The sequence below is a fragment of the Melanostigma gelatinosum genome, assembly GCF_949748355.1.
Source record: "Melanostigma gelatinosum genome assembly, chromosome: 19".
Taxonomy (NCBI): Eukaryota; Metazoa; Chordata; class Actinopteri; order Perciformes; family Zoarcidae; genus Melanostigma; species Melanostigma gelatinosum.
The window spans coordinates 13338743-13364879 of NC_136652.1; the positions used below are offsets into that span (position 1 = coordinate 13338743).

Consider the following 26137-nt stretch of genomic DNA (forward strand, 5'->3'; position numbering starts at 1 on the left):
GTGTCTTTATTTCGTGTACTTTGTCTTTTGACGAGGATAAAAGTTTATAAATGATAGTAACAACAGAAATGTTGAAGTCACTCTCACATTATGTTGTGTTGGCATCTCAAAAGCCTACATTTTTGCCCAATTAGCATAAATGTAGTCTTCTATAGTTATGAAACTTATGATTACTTTCTGATTGGCTGGAAGACTTCAGAAGCTCAATTACCTCTGTGTTATCTGTTGATGTCAGCCATGGATACAATGTGTGGCGGGACCCAATGAAGCCCAGTCAGATTCTGGCGAAGCTCTGTAAGGACGGCAAGATCGACGGACCTCATTATGGGCCGGGAGGCAAAGTCAAGGTGGCCAATCGAATATTTCTGGGACCTACAGAGATTGAGAATGAAAATGGTACGGCTGCATGTTGCTCCTAAAACTGTGATGTCACATAAAAGTCCCACATCTGTTTAAATGTCAAAATAATTGTGACACCAATGTAATACAATATTTGGGGGGTTTTGTTGCAAAGAGATTGTTTTCTTTGATTGACGACTTTTATTCTTCCCTGTTACTGATATGTACTTAAAAAAACAATATCTCTAATATCATCAAACCGATTTCCCTCGATTTCAATGCTATAATCAAGGTAGAGTAGAAAAGAGTATAACTGCACATACAACTTTTGGTCTTCTATTGTGGATATGTTAATCCTACAAATGATGAAAAGGTCATCAGATGTTGCCAATAATCTAACATATGATCACGTTTGTTCACATTAACGTGAGGCTGTAAATGTCTGTATTGTTCAGATTGAAGTGTTTTGCGTTCCCTTTTGTTTGTGTCGATGTCTCAGGTCTGAAGAAGCAGACTGAGGAGCATTTGGCTCTGACGGTGCTGACCCACTGGGAGGAGATCCCGAGGGTGGGCTGTAAGCTCGTCCCTGAACACGTGGAGACCAGACCCCTTCTGAACCCCGACAAACCCGGCATCGAACAGGTAGGAAGGAGCCACGCTCGTCTGGGGTCATGAAACGGATTGAAGCGATGGTTGGACTGTATTTTGTTCTCTGTGCGTTCAAAGGGCCGTATTGAGATGTGGGTGGATATGTTTCCTATGGACATGCCTGCTCCCGGACCTGCGATTGACACAGCACCACGGAAACCAAAGAGGTAGGCCCGGGCTGGAGAAGAAAAAAAAGACAAACATCACTAATAACTGTAAATCCAATGCCGATTTAATGGGAAAGATATTTGCTAATTGCGTTTTGAAGTGTCTAAAGTTCAGTTTTTCCAACAGAATACGTAGTTTTATCCCCAGCTTAAGTTATGGTGAGTCTGTTTTACCAGTTAGCTCTCCATTTATTGTCAAATATAAGTCCAACTGTGTGTTCCTTCCTCCCCCCCTTACCAGATGTGAGCTCAGGGTGATTATTTGGAATACAGACGAAGTAAAACTGGAGGACGATGATTACTTCACTGGGGAAAAGTCCAGTGACATATTTGTCAGGGGGTAGGTACAGTGGGATGCGGCAGCCAAGCCTCGTCCCGTGGGTGTGAGCTGTGTGTGGATTTTCTTTTTTTTTGCAGTTAACCATTCTTTTTTTGTTTTGTTTCCATTTTTTTCTGTGCGTTTTTGTGTTGTTTGTGTTTGTGGTGTGTCTCCTGTCTGTCTGTCTGTCGTCCTCTCTCTCTCCTCTGGTCAATGCTCTGCTGCTGTCTAGCTTTGAGCTTCGTGTTGTTATTTGGAACACTGATGACGTAATTCTAGAGGACGATGGTTTCATGACAGGAGAGAAGATGTCTGACATCTATGTCAGGGGGTAAACACACGATTCCATCGCATGGCTCGTACAACTACCTCCCTTCCTTCCTCCTGGACTCATTTATTGCTTCCCTTTCTCACTTCCTGCCTCAACCCTCCATCTAGCACGTAACCTTGCTTGTCTTAAACTCTCCAAATAGCACGCTCAAAACTATTGCCAAATGAAAAATGAGTTCAGTCAGGATCAAACCACATAAACAACTTGAGTACAATCATGATCATAGTCGTATATATGCCAAATAATCCACAGATATGCTGAGATTGAAATAAATGCATACATAAAGTGGTTCAAGTGTAAGAAATTTATATTTTTGAACATAATCAACTGACATTATCATGACTAACTACAGTTTTCTTTTTTTTGTCAAACTACCATTTTCTTTTTTGTTACACTGCGATTTTATTTTATTTTGTTAAACTACAGAACAATTTCCTTTATTGTAAAACTTCAAATTTATTTCCTTAATTAAACTACCATTTTTTTGGTCAAACCTTTTATATTGTCAAACTAACATTTCGTTAACCTACTTATTTCCCTTTTTTGTTAAACTCTCATTTTCATTGTCAAACTACTATTTTATTTTATTTTATCCCCAAACAATCATTTTATATTTTGCCAAACTACTATTTCCAAAGTCAAGCTTGTTTAAGGTTTGGTCCTGGATTGTTGATTTTACTTGAAATAAAGATGTTTGTGATTTCAATTTGATGGTGTTTGGAGCTTGTTGCATGTATATCAGTAAAGAATATGCATGGCAGTACGACAGCGCTCCGATGTGGACCCTTTCTAAGGTGCAGTTACATTAGTCCAATGAATTTGCATCACATTGAACGCCCAAAAAATAAATAGGGAATGTATGCCTGAATTCATTTCTCATATGAACCTCCATTAAAGTGAATGGAAGACGCAGGAAATGTTCACAGGCTTGCAGTATAATGTGGCCATCGACGAATAATAGAAAGAGCAATGGGGCACCAGGGGCCACCCATAGATGTGTCAGCACAGGACTGCACTGTAACAAACTGGGTGCCATCCTCAAACGACCCTAAATACATGGAGGATAACAAGAGTATTTATGCAGCGTTGTAGAGTTAGTTGCTCCCCAAACTGTCTGCATCAACAGTGAAGAAGGGAGGATGGGGTTGTTCCAGATGGATCCAACGGTTATAATTCAGTTGTTGGGTCACATGCGAGCAGGCATGTTTTAGTGACCTTGTGTCTTTTGTAGCCAAGCAACAACCCAACACTTTCTCACCTTAACCCCAGTCTAATGTATGCCAGTGCATCTCGATTCCCAAATCACAGCACTTGCCTTCACATTTTTCCACTATTCACTGAGATGTTTTTGGTTTTGAGAACTGAGAGTACAGCTTCCCTCCTGTTCCCCCTCACTAATAAAGCCAGTCTCACTCTACTGTTAATGAAAGAGCTGCAGTCGGCAGAGACTGACCTCATAGCCTTTGAGCCTCTGCTATCTGAATCCAGACGCTAAAGATGAAAGAAAGCTTTTTTAAGGAAAATTTGAGGAAAATTTCACGAATGGCATTTTTGCAAGCTTTGTGTATGCATGGCTTTGAAAATAGTGTGAAGCTCCAACATCAAATCAGGTTTTATGCATCATTCAACTTTTTTGTCATCTCACACACACATTAATCTGATTTGCTTTTGGGGATCCACATTATGTGTTTTGATTATGTCCTATTAGCATCATCTCTCTTGTTGGCACACTGGTACATTTAACCTGTCCTATGCTCTTGTTTAAATCAACAAAATGAATATTCAGAAACTTCAGACGATTGCAATTCCCTTCTTAATATAACTTAGAAGTGCATGACTGGCAAAATCAAACATCCACTCATGCAAACCATGATCCCGTAGGTCAACCTAACTCTGATCTATCGTACTTCCTGCAGCTGGCTGAAAGGGCAGCAGGAGGACAAGCAGGACACAGATGTGCACTATCACTCCCTGACTGGTGAAGGCAACTTCAACTGGCGCTTCGTCTTTCCCTTCGATTACCTCATGGCTGAGGAGAAGATTGTAATCTCTAAGAAAGAGTCGATGTTCTCCTGGGATGAGACTGAATACAAGATCCCTCCTCGTCTCACGCTGCAGGTCTGGGACGCCGACCACTTCTCTGCTGATGACTTCCTGGGTGAGGCCTGATGGCAACAATTACAGAACTTTCCATCTGATCTTCCACAACAAAAATGCTGAAGTGTCACCATCCTTTTTGTCTTTGACTATCACCACTCGCAGGTGCGATTGAGTTGGACCTGAACCGGTTCCCTCGTGGCGCCAAGACAGCCAAGCAGTGTTCCCTTGGTATGATCAGAAACGAGCAGGAGCTGCCCACTATTTCCATCTTCAAACAAAAGAGGGTCAAGGGCTGGTGGCCGTTTGTGGCCCGCGATGAGAACGATGAGATGGAGCTAACGGTGAGTCAGTTGTGAAATACAGAGCACAGCAGCATGACCAAAGTCATAACTGCAGTTTGGCACCACATGTGAAATCATCGTCTTGAAATTACTTAAAAAATCATTTCAAAACAGCAGCTAGAAAGCCACCCCCAACGGAGTAACATCTGAATTGAATTCAACATTATAAAGAAGAATGCAAGTAAACACTATGTTCAATAAACTGGTGGTGGGTCCCAAGAAGATTGGAAACCTCTCCGTTCATCTATACAGACAGAACAGAGAACCAGATCTAAAGTATTTGTATACTCAAGGCATCTATAGCTGATTTATTAATTTGGCTACATCACATTGCCATGTTGTCATTGCAGGGTAAGGTAGAAGCTGAGCTTCATCTGGTGACAGCAGAGGAGGCGGAGAAAAGTCCTGTCGGGCTGGGACGAAATGAGCCTGATCCACTGGAGAAACCAAAGTAAGATATTGACGTTTATTCAAAATATATGCATTTAAAACTCACAAACACACACACACATCTTTTTCACGATTCAAATTTGAGGATGGTTATATGGTGCGGCCCCTTAAATCTCCTCCTTAAGAAAAACATCGCAGTGCAAAAAGCAGTGAATCAAATGTTATAAATCACAATCAATCAGCACTTCATATTTGATAAACATGTGATTTGGGCTTTTTGCACTGTCAAAAGGCAGTTTCTCCTCCTACCATCTCTTCAACTGTCTCCCTCTGTCTCTCCCCTCCTTTCTGCGTGCGACTCCCCCTTTCTCCTGACCATTTCTTCCCGTTTTTGCCTCCATCTACATTCCTTCCTTACTTCCTTCCTTCTTTCCTCCCTCTCTCTACCTCCTTCCGCAAAGTCGCCCGGACACCAGCCTTATGTGGTTTCTGGGCCCCCTGAAGGCCATTCGTTACTTCATCTGGCACAACTACCGCTGGCTGATCCTCAAGGTCCTGGGGCTGATACTGATGCTGCTCATGCTGGGCGTCTTCCTCTACTCACTCCCTGGCTACCTGGTCAAGAAGATGCTGGGGGCCTGATGCGCTGGTAGCCTCCGCCCCCCTCCTCCCTTTGCTTCTCGAATTTAGACCCTTTGCATCGTGGATTTTCCTGTCCTAGCTCCTCCTCTCCTGTCAAAACTCAGTTTCTTTGTTTTCTCTTGCTTACTCCTCTGTTGTCTCAGCTATAGAATGGTCTCTTTTTTGCTGTATCTTGTCTCAACTATTTGCTCAAGCCAGTGTCTTTTGCCACCAAGTGCCATTACACGTCTTAAGTGACCAACTGTTCGGTATAGAAACACACAGGGACGTTTTTTTAGGCCTTGGAGAGCCAAGCAGCCACCAAATGCCTCATGTACATATTCATCAAATAGGATGGATGATAGAGGTGGGAAAGATGTTTCCAACTTGCAAGTTGTCATGACCATTGTTGATTATTAAAAATAATGTGCATTGACAACATAACACAATACTCTTGAGTTCAATTACATTGGACGACAGACTTAAGCTGACAAGAGGCAGCTATGTTTCTTTGGTTTTCTTTTGTTACAATGTGTTCAGGACAACTGTGCCTAAAAAAAAAAAAGAGAATAATATAATAATCACACAAGAATATGAATCACTGTTTCAAGTGTTCTGTATCACATGAATATGACTAAAAGCAGGAGTTGAATTAAACTAAAATACAATTATAGTATTGACAATGAAAGCATCAAACCCCTCAGAGGTACCGATGGTTGTCTGGTTTTTAAAAAAAGACTGGAGAAACGTCAGTGTTTGGAGCTGTTGGTCAGTCATCCATCCATTTTATCAACATATTATTAGAAATGTGCACATGCTGTTGTAAAAAAAACATCTCCAAATAGATGCAACACGTCTTACGCACCACTAATGCCAGCTTTCTCTTTTACCCATGTTTCATCCCATTTCTCTCTCCCCTCACTCACCCTTCATTGACTCCTTCCTCCATCCACCTGCATGCCATCTTCACCAAATTCCTTACTTTCCTCTTCCTAAAATCTCCATCCCTCTAGCCGCCCTGACACTACCTTCCTGTGGTTCCTGAGCCCACTGAAAGCCATCCGCTACCTGGTGTGCAACCGCTACAAGTGGCTGATCATCAAGATTGTGCTTGCCCTACTGCTGCTCATCATGCTGGGCCTCTTCCTCTACAGCATGCCGGGATACCTTGTGAAGAAGCTGCTTGGGGCCTGAGAGGCTGCTGGGAGGACTGGGAGAGGGGGGGGGGGGGGGTGGCCAGCCGGATAGATGGGGAAGCTGGTGGGCGCAAACCAAAAGGAGAGTACGAGGAGGAGTCTCACCCACAGGAAGGGAGGCACATGGAGGAGAAAGCGCTTTGGACGTACGATTTCTTCGCTGTATGGAGAGAGGCTGAAACCACCCAAAATTACTTTTTCCTCCGAGTGATGAGAAACACCAACTGTCTAATCCTCCATCCAACCTGCAGCAAGCCTAAAGACACTAATGCTCAGTATCTGAACTCCTGACTAAAAAGCAATCATTTTCTCAAAGTGTTGTAACCCAGGATATCCTTCCTCTTTTCAAGCAATGTTACATGACAATGAATGTGTCTTTATCTGTTTATTCAACTTTTACTTTATTAATTAAGGGAAATCAGATTGCATGGACATTTATTTCAAGTGATGCTGTTGAATCTTAATCCCATTACTGCTACAATTTCTGCTGTTGTTTTACGTTAATAGGCAACAAACGAACATTATGTTTGATATCGCTTTGCTTTAAACCCTATTTTTAGCATTTATAAGCACTATATTCACATTTAATAAAGGGTTAACTGTAGAACACACTATGAGCAGAAATAAGGACATTAAAGTGGTATCAATGTACAGTTATTCTCAACAATTCTAGGTTCTCCTGTGAAGACATTTCATATTATTACATCTGTATTTTACTATATTATCATTTATTATCTGTTTATACAAAATCCTCCTCATGGGTGCCCACAGGAGGAGTTAGAGTTGTTGACAAATACATTAATAAACACTTATACGGCTTATAAATGCTGAGTAGGGGGGATTAAAGCAAAGTGTTGTAATCTTTTTTAACTATTATAGCTCTTGCAGTCTTTGCACACTTCACTAATAATAATAGTAATAATAATAACAATGTAGAAACAAAAATATAGATGTCTATTTTCCTAATTAAATCCAATGAGACATAGAACAAGATGACTCCATAAGGGATTTGACAGGGTTAAGTTCCACTTCAATGTTAAATCTCTGGGATCTAAGCAAACAAGCCAGACTTGGGTCAAATAGTATTTGCAAATAATTATTAAAAAAGAGAATAATACGAATTGTTTGCAAATATAATTTGACTAAGTCTAGTTGAAACTTAAAAGCAACAAATACTTAAAGATTACTACTGTTTTCTACCAAAACGTAAACTTATATTGTCCATATGCATGCCTCATTGTAATAATTGACCACAGAGGTCATGTGTGTTGGCATGACTGTCTCTCCAAATCAGCAACCTTCCTGTTTTTAACTTTACAGATAATGTAAAGAGGATTTCATGGGAATAATATTTAAGTGCACTTGAGTGAAGTGGTAAAAAGGGGGTCTGGGGTTGATTCTCTAAACTCTGGCTCCATATCGGATGGCATTGTTTGCAGTGTCTCTTACTCCCTTTCAAATTTGCCTGCGCCTGACCTCATTTGTGTTGAAGTCCTTTGTAATTCTGTCTGACACTGATTACAGAGTTATTGATTGCACTAAACTTGCCTGTTTTTACAATTTGTGTTTGTATATCTGGTGAAATGTGTCCGATATTTATTTTTTGTCTCTTTTGGCGATCTGAAATAAACTGAATTACATTGACAAGATTCCGATTGCCCTGAATATGACATAGCTTACAAATTATTGAGACTGATCTGACCCCATACTGCTCCCCCTATTGGCCCCTGATCCTCACACTCTGACACAGTGTTGACGGGTTTTCTGTGCTTTATTTTAGCTGGTTTCAGATTTGCTGGTAGCCTGATTAAAAACATGATTCCAGGAATATGCAGCATGTTCTCATAAGAACTGGAAGAGTAAAGGAGTTAAAGCCTCCTCAAGGTCAGATAACAAAGCAGGACCTTCCTTATATATAACCTTATACATATAGTATTTCCATACTGTAGGAAAATAGAGTTATCAGATAATATTTACATTAAAAAATATAAAATTTCAAGTTCTTTATAGTTGAGAGCAGTGGCGGCTGGTCAATAGAGGGCCATGGGGCATGGCCCCACCATGAGCCACACAAAAAAGAAGAAAAAAAATAAAAAATTATAATATGCCTTGATTACCAGTAATGACATTATCCCATAGGACGCCTTGTTATAAGGCTTTATAGGTACATTATAATGTGTTATGATTGTGCTTATGAAGCATTGCAGACATGACTTTCATAAGACATGATGATGATGAAAGACATGGTGATTACTGGCACATCTCTGTTTCCCTTTGCAAACTGCTGCTATATGTCCATATCTCTGGCATTGGCAGCGAAGCGGGGGCGGGACATAGGGCCTCACCGGGAAACTCATACACCCGATTTAGACTCTTTCAGGAAGTACGGAATCCTGAAACTCAATCAGCACAGATAGGCTATAAACCCTTTCTCCATCAACTGTTCTTAGCAACCTCTTCATTCTGCTCACTTTTCCCCCACAAATACTCCGTTTGAGTTTTTCAATGTCCTCGTCGACAGGAATACCTGTTATCACTCCTCGTGTCACTCGATTCTCACTCACCCGAGTTTCGTAACTTTTATGCATTTAAATGTCTGTAGCTGCTGTCATTTTTATACTTGTTCTAACAATGATTGACATTTTAAACATTGGGAAGCCTTTCATTGATTTTTTTTGTGTCAGTCTTTACTGTGTAACATAGCAGTTTAGCTCACGCAACTTCGGAGCCTCTCTGACTTGTGCTTGACTTGGTTATGGCTCATTGCTGAGAATTGTCTGCAGTGGCTACAGTTAATAATTTCTTTCTAATAATCAAATTCCCTCCGGCGGTCATGACTCATATTTTCACTTTCGAAACATTGCAGCTCTGTAAAAGATTTGCAGTTACTTCAAAATTTAAAAAAACGACAGTTGGCATCATAAGAGCACCTTAGTGGATGACTGGAGGGCTTTGCTCAAATTATGACTAAATATATAACGATGCCACAAAAGATTCAGTTTTGTAAGTGCACAGCAATCCATTCATGTCAAGTGGTGAATGGATATAATACCACTTAGTCATTGTACATTGCACATTGTATTTGGATAGCACATTTCTAGTGTTCCGACCACTCAAAGCGCTTTAACACTACATTCATACACTGATGGCAAAGGCTGCCATGCAAGGTGCCACCTGCCCATCAGGGTCTAAACTAATGCACGTTCACACTCCGATGGCTCAGCCTTCGGGAGCTATTTAGGGTTCAATGTCCGGCCCAAGGACACTTCCACCGGGGATCGAACTCCGAAGTCCTCTGGTTCTTAGAACAGCTGTTTTGATTGTAAGCTAGCTGGTGTGAGATTGCTGGTTACTCTTAACGAAACATATCACTGACATTTGTTTTGGCGAAACATCCTTAATGTGTGAGTGAACCTCATCCAAAATATAGAGAATGAATGGAATTATACAGCCATAGATGGGGTTTCGGGTAACTGTGGTATTTTTCCTGCTTCTTTAGAGTCACACACACACACACACACACACACAGGGATCACTACTTTTGTATCTATATGTGAAGTATAATGGTTTCTTTAATGCTGAATTCAGCCAAGCTTAGTTCAATAACCAGATACCAGTGGGATTGACTCCAAAGGCAGGGAGGTACTCTTCCTGCAACACTGCAGGAATGCTCATCAGCTGAGCCTCAGTTTTTCAAAAGATGCCTTTTGTCAATAATATTTTCCAGATAAGAGAGCAAATAATGGATTTGCCTCCTTGTACAGAAGACTTTTGATGCTAAATATTGTGTCCGGTGTGGTATATGAAAGCATTTATTTGGATCCCTTGTTCGCTGTGAGGCAGAACATGAACTTGCAATGTAATCACAGCGGCAAGAAAAACATCCATCACAACAATTGATGTAATAAAAGTGTGACATGGTACAGCAGACCTACAGAGTCATATAAGAGGCAGGAGGATCCATTAATATGAGCACAGATCGATTCCAGAAGTTCTGTGCAGTGTGTGAAAAAAAATCATTTCTAATTACATTTTGCCCTATAAAAGAAAAAAAGAATGTAATTTGAAGCTAAAGCACCTCTTCGCTAAATCATGTGCACAACCCAAAGACCTCCTCCTTACTTTGCCAAACCATTGCATCGCTTCCAAAGACAATCCATAAATCAATGGCGGCCTGGAGTGGTACTGGCAAACCCCACACCATTAAAGCAATAAAGAGACAGACTGACGACACCACCCACACATCAATGACAAGCACATGGACACGACACCAGCTGCAAAGACATGCACACACATGTGGGCGGTGCTGCAACGTACTTCACCACTGGAGCGCATGCAGAGTGAGTACGACTGTATGTGTGAGGGAATGAATGCAGACGTACTGACGACTTTATGTTGAAGGGTGTGCAGGATATGTTAAACTACAAGCAGGCACTTGTAGACGGGGTGTGTTTAAGGTCAGGGCAAGCAGACAAAGACGAGACATGATGAACAGTTCAAAAAGTAAATACTTGTTCAACGGAGACCGAATGCCCGATTTTTATAATCCACTCTTTCTAAAGATCCCGCCTTTTAGCTTTGAAAATTGCTCTTTAAGTACACATCCAATCAAGTTCTGCATTCGACTCGTGTTATAAATAAGTATAAATGATGTTATAAATGGTATTTTCCTTGTTGTTTCTAATGGCACTTTGGTGTGACTTCCCCTGCCATTGTGTAATATATTTCTGCCTCGCAAGACAGACGAAGTCTTTGGAGCAAACCCAGAACAAACATTCCCCAAAATACACAGGCCTTGACAAATGTTCAAATCAGTGGGGAAATGAATGAATTCATCAAATAAAACTAAGGTTAAACCGACCAAAATAACAAAAACATTGTTTTGGCGTCTTCCACAGCTCCCTTTTTTTTTAGCGCATCATAGCACAAAATCATAGTATAGTATATTATAAAAATCTCATAGTATAGTATATCATAAGAAGTCACGGTATAGCAGAATCAGAATAAAGAAATGTCACAGTATAGTATGTCATAAAATATTAAATCAGAGTCAGAATAAAGAAATGTCACAGCACGAAATGCATGCAATAGATTTGAATGATCCGTGCTTCACCTCATTTACATTTAACACACTACTCAACTGCTGCCTCACAATGCACCCCTTAAGCCTCTGTCAGGTTGAGAATCACATCTTATATAACTATAGTTGCATGGTGGTGCTCTGCCACTGTCGCTGAAATTACGTTACACCGACTGGTACTTGTTAGGGTTAGGAGTTAGGGTATGATAGGCCATAGGGAAGGACATAGGACCTGAAAAAATCGAATTACCGGTACCTCGGTGAGCATGGACGCCTGGCCAATCCTTGAGCTTGAATGCTAAGCAGGTCCGGTCTCGCCAAGAAAAGCAGTGGGATTCCTAATAACGCTTCCACCCCTGTGACATATTCTCCAGATCTTTGCATGGAAATAATGTATGAAGATGAGTGCTGTTTAATCTCAGAATCTCTCTGTGCAGTCGTCCCAGTACCAGCATGTCGTGGCTACTGAGCCCAGTGAGGACGATGTGTATCCTGGCCTGGAGGCAGTACAGGCTTCACTGTGCGGGGCTGCTGGCTGCTGTGCTGGGTCTGCTTTTCCTGGCTCTGCTCTTCCACTCTGTCCCCTCAGAGCTCAGCCATAAGCTGTTCAACACTGCTGGATAAAACCAGCGTATTGTACTATTTTGTATCCACTTTGTATCCCATATGAACTGTTCTGACCAACACTGGAGTTACTTGTTCCAACGATTAGTTTTTTCTAAGATTGTAAGAATAAAAACTGCAACCTCTCCATTATCTATGAAAGGCTTTATTTTACAGTGAACATAAATCCTTTTACACATACTCTAAAGATTCCTCACACTGTCCCAGTTCTGCTGATTCCAAGTGGAGTTTGGATTACGGCATCTAACCTGTCAGAGAATCAAAGATGTCAGATGAATGATCTTGGAGTGATGAGGAGACGCACATTCATTTCTGCCCGATATAATCTATAGATTGGATTATTTGAATAGACTAGGGCTGACACTAACTATTATTTTCCTTATTGTTTTATCTGCCAATTATTGTGTATCTTTTTGTACTATAACATGCCAGAAAAATGTACATAACAGGTTTCCACATTTGCTTCTTTTGCTCGACCAAAATCATTCAATTCGCTACTCAAATGTGGCAAAGGAAAGCATTTTCAAATCTTATTTACTTACTATACATAATTTAGTTAGTCAATTGACTAAGCAATTAATAATTTTGCCGAATACAAGGTGTATAATTATTAAAACAAACACTACATTACATGATGATATTATCCATCTCACTTTATAGTACCTTACTGTTTTTTACTTTTTCCCATACTATAGCTGGAAAACAATGTGACGTATACAAGAAAACTATAACAGATACATGAACATGAACACACACATACTCAGTTCAAAGGCTGTTGCAGCAACATCCGCAGCTCTGTGTTCTCCTGCTCCAGACGCTGAGTCTCAGGGACGAGGTCAGAGATGTCTGTCAGGACGGCCCTGGAAACAAAAAAACACAAAACACGTGAGTACAGAGGGTGTTTGCTTTGCTTGCGTGCGTGCGTGCGTGCATGCGTGCGTTACTGACAGGTACTGCTTTAGTGCATTCTCTGTGGCGTCCCAGAGTTTCAGTTTGTCTTCAGAGATGATGTTGCCCATACTCTCCCAGTAGGCTTCATTCTCTGAAGTATCCCAGGCCTCTACATGAAAACTATGATTTAGGCTCGCTGAGCTCTCCCTTAGAAAGCACCAGAAAAACAGAAGCATCACACATTTATAGAGAAAGACTGTGGTGTCATAATTTCATGTTCAAATCTTACAGACAGTACAATTGACAACCCTAATACAGTCTCTGTTGGTGTGGAGATACAGTAATGATGGAGAGTCATCTATTGCTCATGAATAAGGAGTGTAAATTAGTGTAAATGTGGTCTTACCTGGACCTCATGTGCTGCTCGAGGAAACTCTTCAGAGCAGGCAGAATATGGTTGGGATTGATGAGTTCAGAGGTCAAATGAGTCATAGACTTGGTCTCCACATCCTCTTCCTTGTTGCTGGATTCACCCGACTCAACACAAACATCCTGCAGGCAGACAAAATAGTACTAATTACAATCCTCTTGTGTGTCAAAGACTCAAGGTCTCCACAAGCATTAATCCACAGCAAACCTCATCTCTGCCCCTCCTGACCTCAGTCTCATCTCTCTGCTGATGTTTGTACTTTAATAAGAATTCAGCCAACTTGGGCACATCCTCCTCTTCCATGCCAAAAGACTGGAAGAGAAGGCAAGATGGCAGGTTGTTCAGTATTTGATCCATACAGTCCAACAGTACACTGATGCATTACACGACATGAACTCACGCAAAGCAGAGAGCCCAGCTTCACAACAGTCTGTTCTTCCTTCTCCAGGGGAGCCAGTAGGTTTAGGAGTTTATCCTCCACCAGGAAGCCCTGAGACAGAAGGAAGGGACACTTTTGGTTGAAGATGCTTGTCACATAATGTCACAGATGATTGAATAGAGTTATTAGAACAACCAAAACCTGTTTCAAATGATATATTGTATGCTTAAAGACACATGTTATTACTCGTTGTTTTGATGTAAATATATTTGTCATTTGAAAAAAAAGACTTGCGTCAACTTCTTGTCCGCTTCTGTACACACATCTGCTTAATAAACAATTAACTTGTTTCTCACCGCCTTATCACACAGCAGCTCCATCACTTTTTTCAGTGTCTCCAAAGACTGCTTCCCTTCCTCCACCTCTGCACCACTCTCACTCTGCACCGTTTTCCCTTCCTTGTACATTTCCTTATCCATGCTCTCAGTGTCAGTCTCCGGCCTCGGCCCAACTGAGAGGTCCATCATCCTCTGACTACACTGTAAATTCTGCCCGGTGTGAAACAGCCGGGAGACAGCCTGGCGGGCAGGCATCCTGGCCTGTTTCTGAGGCTGGATGGGACCAGAGAGCTCCATGAGTTCCAGGGGAGTTCGCTCCCCGGCTAAACCAAGGTGCTCCTTGCAGATCAGCGAATCGATGACCAAAACCCTCTCCACTAGTTGCTTCACCTCCGCATCAATCATAAGCCACACCTCCTCAAATTGTCTGGCATCAGCATCTGCAAAGTGCCTGCATGAAGTGGATGGAGGTGCAAAGAAAAGAGAAGAAATTCTGTCCGACAGCATGTCAGTGTTACTTAAAACAGGATGATTATGACTTACTTGATATTCTTCTGAATTTGTTCGTATTGCTGGATTTTGCGTTTGTGTTCCTCAGGCAAATGCTGGATGTTTTTTGTAAACCGTTTGTTCTCACTGGAAGACTTAGTACGAAGGTTTCCAATCTCTGTGTGCAGTCTGAAACACAAAACCAGCAGAAGAAACGGAGTGAATTCGATATACCAGTGTGTACATGTGTGTGCAGGCATGCGTACATACGTGCATGAGAAAAATCAACTGTACCTGACGGCCCTTTTCGTCATACGTTTCAGATTCAATCTCTGTACTGGTACCTCAACTGTTGTCGTCATTCGTCTTCCAGCCGTGATTACTTGGCCGGCCTTTTGCTGTTGATGGTGTCTCTCCAGAGCCTGCAGAGGCAAAACTGGAACGTTAGGGCACTCAAATACTGGGCTTTTGTATGTCAAATGGTAACCCAGTTGAAACGTTTTCTTGGCAATGTAATCACAATCACTACTTCTACTATGTTATTGGTTTCTGAGGCTGATTCCAATTTAAATTAACACCAAAGGAAAATGCTGAGTTAATCAGGAGCATTTACTTTTTATAAAATGGAGCTCATATCACAAACGTTTCATTCAAAGGATAAGCTATTGGTGTCCATCTTGATATTTGTACAAACCTGACACCAAATAGTCCGTTTTCTCAGAAAACAGTCGTCAATGGTCTCCAACGTGTGATTTTTAACTTTTGCCTCATACTCCTCCATTTGTTTCTTCCATTCCATTGACCTCCCCAGCTAGAAATAGATAAGATATCATTAGATACAGAGTTGATATACTGTATGTTAGATATAAGATATGAATTAAGATGAAAGCAGACTGAAGGTTGAGTATACAAGTGTAGCTGTGCGTGTGTGTGTGTGTGTGTGTGTGTGTGTGTGTGTGTGTGTGTGTGTGTGTGTGTGTGTGTGTGTGTGTGTGTGTGTGTGTGTGTGTGTGTGTGTGTGTGTGTGTGTGTGTGTGGTTATTTTAGTTCTCCTGACCTCTTCGTGACAAAGTTCCATCATGCGTTGTTCCCATTCAGTGTTGTCTTTTGTAAGTAAGACTTCACTTTCCAGCTGATAAACTCTCTACATACAAGGGCAACCATTAGTGGGAATGACAACATTGGCATAAACAAGACTAAAAAGAGTCGACAACCATGGTAGCAGCACAGCGGTGCTTTGAGCTAACTGCTAACTTCAGCATGATAACATGCTCACAATGCTAACAAGCTGAGGTTCAGCACTTTAATGTTTATCATGTTCACCATCTTAATTCTGCACGTTAGCAAGCATGCTAACATTCTAAACACAAAGCACATCCGAGGCTGATAGAAACCTCAGTTTTGCAGGTATTCGGTCATAAACCAAGTACTGGAAAAATATAAAATTTGTATCTGATGATGCTAGATGGAAAGTCAGAGGACTCTCAAATACTGGGCTTTTGTATGTCAAATGGTAACCCAGTTGAAACGTTTTCTTGGCAATGTAATCACAATCACTACTTCTACTATGTTATTGGTTTCTGAGGCTGATTGCAATTTAAATTAACACCAAAGGAAAATGCTGAGTTAATCAGGAGCATTTACTTTTTATAAAATGGAGCTCATATCACAAACGTTTCATTCAAAGGATAAGCTATTGGTGTCCATCTTGATATTTGTACAAACCTGACACCTAATATTCCGTTTTCTCAGAAAACAGTGGTCAATGGTCTCCAACGTGTGATTTTCAACTTTTGCCTCATACTCCTCCATTTGTTTCTTCCATTCCATTGACCTCCCCAGCTAGAAATAGATAAGATATCATTAGATACAGAGTTGATATACTGTATGTTAGATATAAGATATGAATTAAGATGAAAGCAGACTGAAGGTTGAGTATACAAGTGTAGCTGTGCGTGTGTGTGTGTGTGTGTGTGTGTGTGTGTGTGTGTGTGTGTGTGTGTGTGTGTGTGTGTGTGTGTGTGTGTGTGTGTGTGTGTGTGTGGTTTATTTTAGTTCTCCTGACCTCTTCGTGACAAAGTTCCATCATGCGTTGTTCCCATTCAGTGTTGTCTTTTGTAAGTAAGACTTCACTTTCCAGCTGATAAACTCTCTACATACAAGGGCAACCATTAGTGGGAATGACAACATTGGCATAAACAAGACTAAAAAGAGTCGACAACCATGGTAGCAGCACAGCGGTGCTTTGAGCTAACTGCTAACTTCAGCATGATAACATGCTCACAATGCTAACAAGCTGAGGTTCAGCACTTTAATGTTTATCATGTTCACCATCTTAATTCTGCACGTTAGCAAGCATGCTAACATTCTAAACACAAAGCACATCCGAGGCTGATAGAAACCTCAGTTTTGCAGGTATTCGGTCATAAACCAAGTACTGGAAAAATATAAAATTTGTATCTGATGATGCTAGATGGAAAGTCAGAGGATCACCAAAGTTATTACAAAAAATCACGAGGGAGACATGAGTGGTTCTGTACTAAATGTCATGGAAATCCATATCAAATTTTTGTTGAGACATTTTACTCAAAATCACAATGTGAACCTCGTGGTGGTACTAAAGGGGATCCTTGTCATTCATAGAGCCATGCTAGCCAGAAAGATAAAACAATCGTGCAAATTGAATCAAGACAATAAATGAATTCCCTGTTGCTCACTGACGCATCTGATTACCCTTTGTAGATTAAAATACAATCTACAAATTATTTAAAGCTGCTTCTTGACTGAGATGTGGGTCCCACCGAAATCTGGGCCAGCTCCTCCCTGTAGGCCTTTGTCAGGGTTTTGATATGGTTCTTCATCATCAGGTCTAGCTCCTCTTCCTGCTTCCTCAAGTCCTTAACAAAACGATCATCTCCAACTTTCATCTCCTGTTCAGACAACACACAGGAAGTTAACTTATGAATGGACAAGGCCGCTAGGTAGGTAGGTAGGTAGGTAGGTAGGTAGGTGGATGGATGGATAGATAGATAGGTGTACCTGTTGCAGGTCTTTGATACATTTTTTATAGTCTTCTATGATAGCAGCACACAACTGCTGCTGGTTGTTCAGGGCCTCCTGGAGATCCTGAGGGATCACCTTCTGCTTGACTATCGACCAGCCTCTGGTGATCTCCTGGAATATCTCCTCACTGGATTTGACTTCAATCTCCAGCCGCTCCAGCCTGGACCAAGATGGACAAACATGATGAAAAACAGGAGGAAAGAAAGGCAAAAGGGTAAGGATGGTGTGGAGGATGTATAGAAAGTAAGATTACCCCTTTGTTTTTTTTAAATGTATGTTGATATGGTGTTGGTTTAGGTATGGTAGTAAAATAAACAATGGTGAATTAAATACAATTACCTAATTCTCAGAGCTTCCTCTAACTCTGTCCTTCGCATGGCCTCTTTAGCGTCAGCTGCAACTTGGATGTTGGTTACTAATGTCATCAAATCTCTCTGCATGTTGATCATCCTCTGAGGAGTGATTAGTTAACACAAAAAAGGACAGTTTCTTTCTGAGTACATGTCAGGAAATTGCTCTCAAATATAGTTGGTCACTATATTAACAATAATATAACCAGTAGCTATTTTTGAAAAATACATAACACTTGATATCACCGCCCTTGTAATGTCACATTAAGTGAACTAAAATGCAACAGGAGCTTGCTCAAATTGTGGCAGCTAGCACCAACATATACATATACACACACACACACACACACACACACACACACACACACACACACACACACACACACACACACACACACACACACACACACACACACACACACATACCAGTATATATATATTTCATATTTACAATTTGCCTATATTAGCTGAGTTTAATCCAAACAATTAGCCATAGTATTACATTCGGCATTACTTTAGCCACAAAAGGCTTTGGAAACTAAACAAACCTTTTCACTTTCCTCAACCTCCTCCTGTGGAGGCTGGCTCTCCGAGGCTGGCTCCTCATTGAGCTCCTCATTGAGCTCCTCATTGAGCTCCTCGCGGGCCTCCATAGTGGGGTTTACTTCAATATACTGTGTGGAGACCCTGAATGTGTTATATGCAAACGTAATGATATAAAAATAGATTTAAACGGCAGTCTCTGAATATTACTAACCCACATGATATCATGAGTATAACTATTACCATAACAAATAATCCATGCTGCAAGACAACCAACATTAGAATAGGATGCATAGCTACTTTTTCACGGTATTTACGGTAACCGTTAACCGTTAACTGTTACGTTAGCACACTTACGTGTTCTTAGCCTCTTGATTTTCGGACAACACAGAAGGTTCAGACTCCTCTTCTTGATCCTTATCAACTTCTTCCATATTAAGAGTCTGCTGTATGGACGTCATTGGCATGAACTGTTAAATATTGTAATGATCGTGAAGATAACAAAGTAACAGGTCTGTGTCGCCGCAGTCTGTTAGGTAAACGTTGGTATGGCGACAGAGTGCAGTGACGCGTGCTGCCTTCAAGTGTCCCTCGTAAGCTTTAAACTTCAAGATCATGTGCACAAAAAAACAACAAAAAGAACAACATACTGCATATTTCGAAATTATTTTCTTCATGTTTCACTTTCAACGCTCTCTGGCTCTGAGCCTTGCAGGTTTTCATTCAGCATGTAGGTAGTTTTTGTCTACGAAGAGTATTAACATTTTTTTATTTGCTTTATATCTTAAATAAAAAAGTAATAAAATTCCAAAAGTATAAATGAAAAAAAATAATGCTGTGGCCCCAAGAAGCTCATGAGACAAAGCTTGGACGTCCACTAGCAGATGCTGAGTCATCAATACAGAATAGAGACACAACAGGGACTATGTATCACATTGATTCAATTCTGAATATGTGGATTATCACAAAGAATCAAAAAACACAGGACATGATGTTTGTCTGTCCTTTGTGCCAAGATGGTGAGTACTTCCAGGAAATTAACCTTGTTTTGAGTGGTTGACGATCGACAATATACAGCAAGATATAGATACGTTTTTCACATTATAGTAGCAATGCCCAGAGAGTGAACCGCCGAGTCTGGCATACAGCATAAGTGGCGTGGTGCTGCCATCTAGTGGCAGCATCATATTTCCAAACTTCTGTAATATAACTCACATTAAGTGAACTAAAATGCAACAGGAGCTTGCTCAAATTGTGGCAGCTAGCACCAACATATACACACACACACACACACACACACACACACACACACACACACACACACACACACACACACACACACACACACACACACACACACATACCAGTATATATATATTTCATATTTACAATTTGCCTATATTAGCTGAGTTTAATCCAAACAATTAGCCATAGTATTACATTCGGCATTACTTTAGCCACAAAAGGCTTTGGAAACTAAACAAACCTTTTCACTTTCCTCAACCTCCTCCTGTGGAGGCTGGCTCTCCGAGGCTGGCTCCTCATTGAGCTCCTCGCGGGCCTCCATAGTGGGGTTTACTTCAATATACTGTGTGGAGACCCTGAATGTGTTATATGCAAACGTAATGATATAAAAATAGATTAAAACGGCAGTCTCTGAATATTACTAACCCACATGATATCATGAGTATAACTATTACCATAACAAATAATCCATGCTGCAAGACAACCAACATTAGAATAGGATGCATAGCTACTTTTTCACGGTATTTACGGTAACGTTAACCGTTAACTGTTACGTTAGCACACTTAGTTGTTCTTAGCCTCTTGATTTTCGGACAACACAGAAGGTTCAGACTCCTCTTCTTGATCCTTATCAACTTCTTCCATATTAAGAGTCTGCTGTATGGACGTCATTGGCATGAACTGTTAAATATTGTAATGATCGTGAAGATAACAAAGTAACAGGTCTGTGTCGCCGCAGTCTGTTTGGTAAACGTTGGTATGGCGACAGAGTGCAGTGACGCGTGCTGCCTTCAAGTGTCCCTCGTAAGCTTTAAACTTCAAGATCATGTGCACAAAAAAACAACAAAAAGAACAACATACTGCGTATTTCGAAATTATTTTCTTCATGTTTCACTTTCAACGCTCTCTGGCTCTGAGCCTTGCAGGTTTTCATTCAGCATGTAGGTAGTTTTTGTCTACGAAGAGTATTAACATTTTTTTATTTGCTTTATATCTTAAATAAAAAAGTAATAAAATTCCAAAAGTATAAATGAAAAAAAATAATGCTGTGGCCCCAAGAAGCTCATGAGACAAAGCTTGGACGTCCACTAGCAGATGCTGAGTCATCAATACAGAATAGAGACACAACAGGGACTATGTATCACATTGATTCAATTCTGAATATGTGGATTATCACAAAGAATCAAAAAACACAGGACATGATGTTTGTCTGTCCTTTGTGCCAAGATGGTGAGTACTTCCAGGAAATTAACCTTGTTTTGAGTGGTTGACGATCGACAATATACAGCAAGATATAGATACGTTTTTCACATTATAGTAGCAATGCCCAGAGAGTGAACCGCCGAGTCTGGCATACAGCATAAGTGGCGTGGTGCTGCCATCTAGTGGCAGCATCATATTTCCAAACTTCTGTAATATAACTCAAGGCTAAATTTGGACATTCTGCACCACACCAATATTGTCTGTTTTCTCCAAAAATGTATTTTTTCCTGGAAAGCTTTGGATTCAGTTTTTGACACGTTTTATTGGCAAGGCTCTATGGTGACCATTTAGGAAATTAAAATGAAAAGGCTCATTAACTCATAGCATTTTTACAGGAGAGGTATATGTTCAAAGACAACTTGAACTATACAACTGTTACGTTAGTATCAAGTAGAACATAAACTTGACTTTATCACAATTATAAAACTACACGACTCATAGGCTGGATCCCAACACCATTTGTCAGCTACAAATGAGGTCGGCCAGGCTACTCTTAAAGAACCATGCAGCACAAGACCAAAATATCAGTTGCTGTGAAAAACGATGTGAAACATTCAAAAGTATGATAAGTTATCTGAAACACAATCAAAAACAAACAGGTGCATAATAGATGTACAATACATGGTACGGTAATTTATAAATGGTATTAATTTGGTATGGTATAAATATTGATTAAAACTTTTTGCAGTGAGGGAAAAGTATCATTCAACATTAAACACTGCTACAAGTGAGGGCTTTAATGTTTAATGTTCTTCATTTTGAGCAAAATGAAAAAAAGTGACATGAGCTGCAACTTCAATGTTATATTCAGAAGCTGACTGGAGGTGGCGCTACGGTCTTGTGATCAAAATTCGAATTAGGTTCCACAAACTAATACACTTGAAACGTTTCCTTTTTGACAAGATGCATGTTTCAAACACATGCAGATTAAGCAGCACTCTCATGTGCAACGTTCAAAAACAAATCCAGCGCACTTACATGCTTAAAATTCAGACTTTCTAATTCACCCACACACTCCACACAAATGATAAATGTCTCCTCAAGCTGATGGCAAGATGGGCACTCTCTGGATGTTGACACAAACAAATCCACACATGGGTCAGATGTTCCTGCCCTGAGGAGTGCCCCCCTACCGTCCCTGCCCGTTGGCAGCTATCATGCTCGCCATCACCCCCGCGGGGCACCTCGCCGCTCTTTTGCCCTCAAGTGGCCTCAGTTGCTACTGAGCCAAAAGGGATGCAAGTCAGCCAGCAAAGGTTTCTGACATATGATCCAGCATCTGTGATGTCACCAACAGCTGACTTGTCATAAGACCTTTGTGAAAGGGGGGGGAAGTAAGGGATGAATGAGGAGAAGGCCTTATTTTCAACAGACCCTTAGCTGGAACGCTGAGTGCTTTTGCATCAAGCTTCAGAGATTACAAACTGAATGACTGCCATTAGAGAGTGATTCTATAATCTATTATAATACCATAAGCTAGGGATTGACAGACTTTGACCCCCACTCGCAGGTGTATAATAAGCCCCATTCACTCTGCATATGCTCCGTGAGAGAGGGTGCATGAGTGTGTGTCTGCTAATTCCAACCCCCAGGGGCATATGTTTACTCCTTCTTCAACAAAGCATCATATTCATTGCTCAGGGGTTGAGAGGTGCAAAATCTAAGCCTGACCTCCAGCCAGTTAACTGACAGCTTAGAGTGTTGGTGGTGGGGAGGGGTTGCATAACAACTTAAGTCCTGACTAACAGTTTCTTAATTTTGCAATAACGAAGGAGATGTTTACTGCTCCGTAGCACGGGGTGCACTGTACAGAATACAGAAGAGTGGAGGACGGCTGCAGAGCACAGCAGAGAATTCAAAGGCATTTTGTCTAGCGGAGGCCTTTCAAAGAACAAATCATTCATTTAACAAGAATTAGATTGAATAAACAAAAAGGGGAAGGCCAGATTCAGGAACAACATGACGAGTCTCTGCCTACTCTATCAAATATGAAATGTACTGGCCTTGTATCAAGGTAACTTGTGCAAAGACACGTATGTTTTGCCATCACCAGGAGCAACTATTGCAAACAGGTATACAGATTTCCCCCAACATGTGCCTCTAAATGTTCAGCTGCACAACCTTCACATGTAGAGAGATTCGGGGATTTGTTGCCCTGATAATTGTAGTAAATAAAATGATATCAAGGTCTGTGCAGTGAAGCCCACTTGCCAGTCTCTTACAGTCCTCATTTCTTATCAGGCATGGTCCGAGGAGAGGTTTGTGTTCAGCCACTGAAACATCGACAATCCTCAGTTCAGCTCCAGCCGTCATGCTCCAACATTTCTGCTTTATTCCCTCTTCAGCTATAAAAAAAGTAAACCAACGAGTTCAAACATTACAGTTACCCAGAGTGAAAGAAAAGAACAAATTGTTGCACAATTTTATGGTCTGGATTTGTAAAAATGACAATTGTTATTGTCCATCAGCATTCAAGAGAACATTGATTGTTTTCTTCATCTAACATCGGCTCTATTTGAGGAGGTTTGTAGATGATGACAAACTTGTTCACTCTACTTTCTTTCTAGAAATGTATCAATAACATTTTGTATTTATTTAAACTGTTGGAGTCTAGTTTTGGAATAACACTGGCGTTTTTATAGCATGTGTATTTTAGATACAGTGTGCATTTATGACCAAATTACAATTATTACAGATGGTGTTGTCCCGGCGCATTGCTGAAGGGACTAGATGTTTGAATTAAAATGAAGCTGTGCAAGGCATGCTACAATGTTTAAATTAAAGATGAACTTGTTACCATTTTGTATGTAAATCAATATGCCATAACTGCCACAATCATTTATTTTGCAAATGTCTACAGACTGTCCATTCTAGTGGTCATATAGTTTTCTACAAAATGTCTAACAAATAAAAACATTCTCCTTTTAATGCAGCAGAGAACTAGAGCAAGCAGTCAAGATATTAGTCAGTTTACAAAATCATATTCATTTCTTCCACATGAACTTTGTAACTTACAGTCATTTATTATTCTCAGTCATTTTTTTCTTATCAAAGCTCTTTGAGAGTGGATTAGGTGTACAATAATTATGTGTGGCATTAGGCCATGACTACTAATGGCTTGTGTTATTTTTGTTGCACTGCAGTCGGTTCAGTGAGAGGATAAATCAGCCTTTATCATCGCATTGTATCATAAACCGTACACAATGTAGCCCATTTAAAACAAGTAATGAAGCTTTGGGGTTATTCAAGTGTGTAAAAGTGTGCACACTTGACACATCAGTTAAAATGAAAAATGTTATTCTTGCAGCTAACTAAAAAAATCTTTGCATCTCTTTTACACAGTGACAATGAAGACTCCAAAGCTGACCTACAATAAAAGCTGGCCGCCTCTATCTCTCAATGGGAAGTATGAGGGACCAAAGACTACGAAATTAAATACTTGAACTTTAAAAAAAATACTGTATTTTTGTCGGATGTGGAGCCAACAACTAAATATCATCGATCTAAATCCAGAGTCCGAGTCACTAGCCACTTTACAGCCTAAAACTGCTGAACTGGAGCATCTGTTTTGGTCAGTTTTGCAGTGTACATGTGACAATTTCAAGTAATGCAGTGATTTAAATGTGTTTGGAATAAATGGCGCTGCCAGCTAATGATCCAGAGTAATTTGTCAAAATGTGATGTTAGGCTATAAACCTTAGCTGATGGGAAGTAACTAAGTACATTTACTCAAGTAGCTACTGCACTTTGCTGTTTGGTGGTTGAATTGTATATGATGCTACTATACTGTATTTCAGATGGAAAATGTGTTGGTAAGTAAATACATGTTTTAAGACATATTACATCTACTCATTCTCCTGTATAGTAACATCCCAGTAAATGTACAAATATTGCTATTTCTGAAATCAAAAATATCTCCCACTTTTCTATTTCAGGTTTCCCCGCCACACTTCTGTAGGTTGCATATTGATCCATGATTGGCTACTAACCAGTTGTTCACAAAAAGCACTTTCTGCTCTTCAGCAGATGAATGCAGGCTTCTGTGTCAAACTCTACACATTCTGCAGAGAGAACTAATGTGCAAAAAAACAAAAAGAGTAGAAGGGGGGCGTGGTTAAAATGAGCTCCATCTACATTATTAAACGTCTGCTTATAAGATAAGGCATTTATAGTCTAATACTAATAATATAACATAGGATATAGTAGGCTAATGCACACCTAATGTAGACATGAGTACTTCTTTTAAAGCTGCAGGCTACATTTTTCTGCCAAACTTGTGCTCTCTGAATGCAGGACCTTTCATTGCAAAGGAGTGTTTTGATTGGGATTTTACTACTCCTACTCCTGACTCGTTGTTTCCACCATTGACTGTAAATCACTACACATCTTTTTCCATCGGTTCTCCGATCAACGTGGCGGCCTCAGGTCCATTTTTTGCCGGGACCTTTCATGACGTTCAGGCCCGCTTAAGGACCCGGTGTGGCGCAGAAAAGCAACGAGGCTGACCGGGAATCAAAAGCTGTCGTTCTTGAGCTGCGGGTCCGCGCCGCACACGAGCCGCTCAACACACTCCACTGTGCGGGAGCGCGAATGACAAAAGCCCGTGTCTTTAGCCGCAACCGGATCATGACTCGGCATATCCGTAATGCTCTTAGACCTGCTGATGGCCAGCAGTGGCTGCGCTCCACAAGACCAAAAAGCCAAAAGGAGTTTAACGGATGTGTTGCTGCGATTATTTGGCCAATCTTTATCCCACATCTAGATTAGCTGCTAATGACGGAGGAAAAACCTCGTTGCAAAAAAACACACGCCATGCAACCCGAGAACAAGGGCCATTACTGTGTGAAGAAACGGGTTTAACCACAACAGAACACGGGCTCTTTAGGCGTATAAATGCAGTCACAGTCATGGAGTATTTAGGCCCTTTAAGTATCAACAGCGCAACATAAATACTCCAAGTAAAAGGTATGCATTCAAAGTAGAGAGGGAA

At 40.7% G+C, this 26137-nt stretch overlaps 2 protein-coding genes across 2 annotated transcripts in view; one reads left to right on the top strand and one right to left on the bottom strand.

Moving 5' to 3' along the window:
• The window catches only part of otofa (otoferlin a), a gene marked incomplete at both ends in the record, with an annotated part of 59992 nt that extends 53542 nt beyond the window's left edge, over window positions 1-6450 (top strand). Inside the window, 8 exons of the mRNA XM_079291377.1 lie at window positions 236-396; window positions 839-981; window positions 1066-1154; window positions 1396-1494; window positions 3721-3962; window positions 4067-4245; window positions 4596-4696; window positions 6270-6450. Coding sequence (XP_079147503.1) covers window positions 236-396; window positions 839-981; window positions 1066-1154; window positions 1396-1494; window positions 3721-3962; window positions 4067-4245; window positions 4596-4696; window positions 6270-6450 — 1195 coding nt within the window. The remainder of the gene's footprint in view (window positions 1-235; window positions 397-838; window positions 982-1065; window positions 1155-1395; window positions 1495-3720; window positions 3963-4066; window positions 4246-4595; window positions 4697-6269) is intronic.
• A 5597-nt stretch (window positions 6451-12047) lies between these two features.
• On the bottom strand, window positions 12048-19119 carry LOC306793528 (dynein regulatory complex protein 1-like; the record flags this gene model as incomplete). The annotated part of the gene is given in 19 exon segments (XM_079291171.1): window positions 12048-12148; window position 12917; window positions 12920-13016; window positions 13105-13254; window positions 13454-13599; window positions 13685-13789; window positions 13878-13967; window positions 14213-14645; window positions 14738-14872; window positions 14978-15105; window positions 15378-15494; window positions 15741-15827; window positions 16409-16525; window positions 16749-16835; window positions 17485-17613; window positions 17723-17906; window positions 18086-18198; window positions 18645-18783; window positions 18997-19119. Coding segments are annotated over 19 exon segments (2469 nt in total). The 5' UTR covers window positions 19107-19119.
• Window positions 19120-26137: the final 7018 nt, after the last annotated feature.